The 5,964-nt window shown below is 40.7% G+C and overlaps 2 protein-coding genes across 2 annotated transcripts in view; one reads left to right on the forward strand and one right to left on the reverse strand.

The window, feature by feature from the left end:
* gnpat (glyceronephosphate O-acyltransferase) overlaps positions 1–4,047 on the reverse strand; it is a gene marked incomplete in the record, with an annotated part of 25,389 nt that extends 21,342 nt beyond the window's left edge. Inside the window, 3 exon segments of the mRNA XM_032543079.1 lie at positions 61–237; positions 1,542–1,733; positions 3,852–4,047. Coding sequence (XP_032398970.1) covers positions 61–237; positions 1,542–1,733; positions 3,852–3,875 — 393 coding nt within the window.
* fsaf1 (40S small subunit processome assembly factor 1) overlaps positions 4,034–5,964 on the forward strand; it is an 8,456-nt gene continuing 6,525 nt past the window's right edge. Inside the window, exons 1-3 of the mRNA XM_032543080.1 lie at positions 4,034–4,245; positions 4,948–5,121; positions 5,502–5,596. Coding sequence (XP_032398971.1) covers positions 4,179–4,245; positions 4,948–5,121; positions 5,502–5,596 — 336 coding nt within the window. The 5' untranslated portion in view covers positions 4,034–4,178. The remainder of the gene's footprint in view (positions 4,246–4,947; positions 5,122–5,501; positions 5,597–5,964) is intronic.

A 5,964-nucleotide genomic window follows, 5' to 3' on the forward strand; every position in this document is an offset into this window, starting at 1 on the left:
GTGTGTGTGTGTGTGTGTGTGTGTGTGTGTGTGTGTGTGTGTGTGTGTGTGCGTCCTCACCCTCTGGATGCCGTCTTCGTTGACGCAGATGCTCCTGAACAAGGTCTTGAAGGCCTTGCTGAGGGCGAAGGCGAAGAAGCGAACCGTGCTGAGCTGCAGACACTGAGCCATCTCCTCCAAGATGGCCGACGCCTCGTCCTTGACATCGTCAGTCGCCTTGCCCGTCTCTTTGGAAACCTGGACAATTCAAAACATAATGATGTCCCGTCCAATGAAAACAATAGGTATATAACAGAGAAATAGGTAATAATTAGTTTTAAAAAATGAGCATATCTTTATCAACTTGAAGCATGGTTTTATTATTAAACCTACCATTAATACAACAGTTGGAAATTGTTTCTCTGTAAGGGTTAAGATGATAAATTAACCATCTACATAATAAGAATAACATCGTTTGAACTGTAGTTTGCACATAACTGCTTTTCCTAATTCTTGTCTACTGCAACTCACAATTTGTCATTATTGATTAATCGGCAGACTTTATTATGGTTTCATGAATAAAATGTTATCTATAAAAGAAATGATGGTTTGTGTTGAGTTTGTCTGACCAACTGTACAAAACTTAAGATATTAAATTCAGATATAAATCAAACAAGGAGAAGCTGAAATCAGCTAGTTTTCTGATCTTTCCGCATAAAAAAAGATGACTTAAACAACTAATCCTTCAGCAAAATAGCTGCCGATTTTTTCTGTCGATCAATCAATCAATCAAAATGTATCTATATATATATATATATATATATATATATATATATATATATATAACCAGCAGGCTTAAGAGAATGAGTAAAATCACATCAACCAATAGAAAGAACGAACATAGAAAACAGTGAAATCAGAAAAGGTCTCAAAGAAACAAGAGAATGAAACTGTCCCACCACTGCTACGGATTAAAAGCCTGACTTTGAGTTTGGACCTAAACAGAGTGACATCTGTAATAGTGAGAATATCGGGGGGGGGTAACTTGTTCCAGTGTCTCGGGGCAGCAACCGCAAAAGCCTGACCCCCCCTGACCCCCCACCCCCCCTCCACACACACACACACACCCCGTTTATACCTGGACCTTGGGACTTCTAAAACCCGCTGATTTGAAGACCGCAATGATGGGTTGTGCTCCCGCAAAGTTCAAATTTCAGACAAATCCTCTGGGTCGAGACCATTTAAAACCTTAAAAACAAGCAATATTATCTTAAAATCTGTTCTAAAACGCACCGGGAACCAAAAAGCAGGGTGTAGAGCACGGAAGTGATCCACTAATCGACTAATCGTTGCAACTCTGATCCTCTGTATCGGTCGATACAAAAACCCTCACGGCTGGAAGAAGAAGTCAAGTCACTGATTAGATCAATTAGACAAAAACAGAATAAAGACAAAAACACGTAAAGGTCCGTCTCTTAACTAACTGCCAACATGTGAGTGTAACGGTGAGACCAGAACCATCAGACGCTGCATAGCCACAACGACAACCATCTTTTATTCACCTGATGGATGACGTAACGCAGCTGATCGGACTGGAGCACCGTGCTCTTCAGCGTGCTGGGTGTGCAGGGCGTCACGCCTCTGTAAAGAACCGGGGTGTAACACCTGAGGGCGTACTTCAGGTCGCTGGAGTTCCTCCTGTCCTCCAACATGTCCTCAAAGTCATCTCTCTTCTTCAGCATGGGGTCTCTGTGCTATTACAAAACAAAAACATCATAACACATAAGAATCAGACATATATCTGTAGGTTTCTGTTGTTGATTATTGTAACCGTAACGTTCTTAATGTTACAAAGAAATTATTTTCAGAAGGTATAGAGAAGCACTGTAGAAAGTTTTGTCTGTGTTTTTTGTTTTGTTTATTTATATATATGTATGAGGGTATATGTGTATATATATGTGTGTATGTATATGTATATATATGGATATATATAGCAACAGAATTATAAATATTGTAAATTGAAGAAATGCACGAATTAAAGGGGTAGGAGTACATAAGTTTTACTTCTTCCTACTCCTTTTCGCACATGTGAAGGGTACCTTTGTTTGTTGTTTTTCTCTCCAATGTTTTTAAACATTGTTTTATTATGTCTTTTTATTATTTTTATTTTATTTGTATATACTTTCTCTTGCATGTTCAAAATAAAGATATCAATCAATCAATCAATGTACTTTTTTGCAGACAAATTCACACAATTAAAGCAGTATTCATAACATACTGTAGTAACATATCTCCAGCTGTTTAATATGTATATATATATAAAATTTAATAATACACTTACCTGCATTGCCTGCTGTAACATGTTCATTCTGGTTATATTATATCGTAGCCTATTATCTCCCCTTACTGTTTTGTCTGTATATAGTTATATTATATGGCATATTATTGCTTTTTTATCTTATTATGTAAACTGCATTTTTGTTGTCTCAGTGTCTTCAAGGCCACCGAAATCATCCCCGGGCCACAGGAACCGGCTCCATCCTGTTGTTATGACTACCGCCCCGTGGCCCTGACCCCCATCATTATTACATTAGATTAGATTAAACTTTATTCATCCCACAGCGGGGACATTTCCCTCGTTACAGCAGCATTCTCTACAAAAAAAAGCAAAACAAACAAACAAATAAACACACAAAAAAAAAAAAACAGGAGTTGAACCGGCACCTCTCCAGCTACCAGTCCACCACCATACTTTGGTCCATATGGGGGACTTGAACCAGCAACTCTCCGGTTCCCAACCCCAACTCCCTACAGACTGAGATACTGCCACCAAGGTGATTGCCTGCCCCCCCCCCCCAAGACATATGCAACCCCCGATTGTGAGTCCCAGTCTCACAGCCTCCTGCCCTCTGGGGGGGGGTCAGGAAACACCCCGCAATACGATACCATCACGATACTTATGCCACGATACGATATTATTGCTCCCCCCCAATGTAGAAGCCTCAGTGGCCAGGCTCTAGACCACATGTGTCAAACTCAAGGCCCGGGGGCCAAACGCGGCCCCTTGCAAGTTTTGGTTTGGCCCGCATATCAATTTAGGTTCACAATAAATTTGGGCCCGCCTAGTTGTTCTCCAAACTAAAAAGACAAGAAACTGTTCTCAAACTATTATTACACGAGCCACTCAACGCAGAACTTGGCAGATTTGCCGAGTTTGAGAAATCCCACAGAACCCGGGTTTGTTTGAATTCAGGCTGTGAAACAGGTTGCTGGAAAAAAATTATGTTTTTCATGATTTGCTAAACTCTAAAAGATGGCGAGGAAACATTTTTGCTGACTTTTTAGGGCTTTATATTGACCAAACTGTAAGTAAGAAAGCTATAGGAGACATGCAATAATACAGTCAGAAATATTTGACTTGCTATTAAATAAAAGCATGTCAATAAACTTCACATGATGGCACTTAATGGGATTCTTATTTTCCAGTGTGGCCGTTAGTGAATTTGAGTTTGACACCCCTGCTCAAGACTGTCAGACTGTCAGACACCCCCCCAATTTAAGACTTGAGTCTACTTCCTTGAATGTGTGTACACACTTGGACAACGAACCACAATCACTACAACACCGGTTACATGTATGTGCCATAGACTGTATCATATCACACACATGTCTATGGTATGTACCAATGTAAAGTGGCGATTGATAAATCACTCCACTGCCCAATTCCGTTATTAAATTGCGTGTTTTCTGCAGCAGCAACACGGCAGAACAGCGGGTTTCACCTGGTTGGATCAAATGTCAAATCACTGAGTTACAGCAGAGAGCTAGCCGAGTTAGCTTAGCTCCCTGAGAAGCAAAGCAAACATACATACCGAATAAAACGCGTTGACTGCCATACTTTATCACACTTTACACACACTCAGTCGCTGCATCCGGGGAAGTTGTACGTGCAGAGATGTCTGTCTGGTCCCTGTCTCTCTTGGTGTAATACTTGTGGTCGATAACAGCACTTGTACAACTTCACATGGGCGTGAAAACCGTGAAACTGGCACATCCGTGGCATTTCCGCATCTACGGCAGCCGGGAAGGACTCGGACGACCCGGGTGTCCCACGTGTTTTTTTTTACAGTTTGTTGTCATCCGGCCGATAAGTTAGCAGCTGTTTTTTGCTTTTATCCTGCGTGTACAGTTAGCTTAAAATGACCGGAAAAGAAGACGCAGATTGTCTGTTTCTCGAGCACGTTTTGGATAAACTGTATGAGTTTGGTAAGGGATGCTAGCTAGCTTCGTTAGCTTTACTAGCTAGCTTCGTTAGCTTTACTAGCATACTTTAAAGGCTAGTGTTGCATGTTGATTATGTCTTGTGTGTTTTACTATGGCTCCGCTGGCACGATATAACTGAAAACAAGAATCATGTATCTGTTTTATTAATTATGGGGCTTTAACTCAGCTAAAATTAACTATTATTGCACTGACGTTAATGTTAGCTAGCTTACCCCATTGCTAAAGTGTATGTTTGTAGCTATGTGTGTACTGTGTGTGTGTGTGTGTGTGTTGTGTGTGTGTGTGTGTGGTGTGTATATGTTTGTAGCTGTGTATGTACTGTATGTGTGTATGTGTAACTGTGTGTGTGTAAATGTGTAACTGTGTGTGTGTATGTTTGTAGCTATGTATGTACTATATGTAAATGTGTGTGTATGTACTGTATGAGTGTATGTGTAGATATGTGTGTGTGTGTGTGTGTGTGTGTGTGTGTAGCTATGTATGTATGTATGCATGTGTACATGTGTTTGTGTGTGTGTGTGTGTGTGTGTAGCTATGTATGAAATAAATGTGTAATTACAGAAACAAATGGTGGTATCATATTAATCCAGCTCCTATAAAAAGATGGTAAGAGCAGTTTATCCTGTTTGCAAGGACTAGATTTAGATGTTTGAGTCATGCTCATGTTGTTGACTGATGATGCAGATGATGGACCAGCATCAAAAAAGAAGTCGCAGAAGAAGAAAAAACGAAAAAGACGTGATGAGGAGGAGGAGGACGAAGAAGAGCAGATCCCTACAGTCAAGGATGACAACAGAGCAGATTGTGTTGGCACTGAACACCAGCAGCTACAACCAAAGACTGGGAAACAGGTGGGAAGTATAGCAACCTACACTAACAGGACACACACACACACACACACACACACACACACATACACACACACACACATACACATAGCTACATACACACACACACACACACACACATACATGGCTACATATATATACACACACACACACACCAAATCAATCCAAAGGTCTCCAGATAATGTGAAATATTGATGCTTATAAAATGCTACTTTTACCACTTAAACTGATCAATAATTAATGACTTATACACATGTGCACAGCTGTCAATAAAACAAAATAAAATAAAAAGCTTTCTAACTCTCCTCTAGCCTCCTCATCATCTACAACTAATTTCTCCCCTCCTCCTTTTCTCACTGGTTTAACGTATCCTGTCTTCTCCAGGTCCAGCCACCCGGCAGGTGAGCCAGGTGGAGGTCGTGACATTTCAGGACCCGAGAAAGAAAGCGAAGACCAAGCAGGTGCCCGCCCCTGACATCACGCCTGTAAGTCTAAACTACTTTAACTCACTCTGTGTACAACATCTCTAAAAGTCCAGCTTAGATGAATGACGTGAAGGCCAAATCTGGTTCATTCAGGTAACAATATGAGCTGTTCTCAGGTGCATTCACCGCATTCTCCGGCCCCATTAATGGTAAAGATTAGAGATGTACCAATACTGATATCGGTATCGGTATACCAGTATTGGTATTGCCTCCGATACTGCCTAAAACGCAGGTATCGGGAAGTACTGGAGTTTATACACGGATACACCGATCCGCTACCATGTAACAAAGCCCTAAAGAAAATCCACGTTAAAGTAGTTTACTTATGTTCTTTTTCCGTTATAACAGACTATATATATATATATATA

This window comes from Etheostoma spectabile, chromosome 18 (genome assembly GCF_008692095.1).
Source record: "Etheostoma spectabile isolate EspeVRDwgs_2016 chromosome 18, UIUC_Espe_1.0, whole genome shotgun sequence".
Lineage (NCBI taxonomy): Eukaryota > Metazoa > Chordata > Actinopteri > Perciformes > Percidae > Etheostoma > Etheostoma spectabile.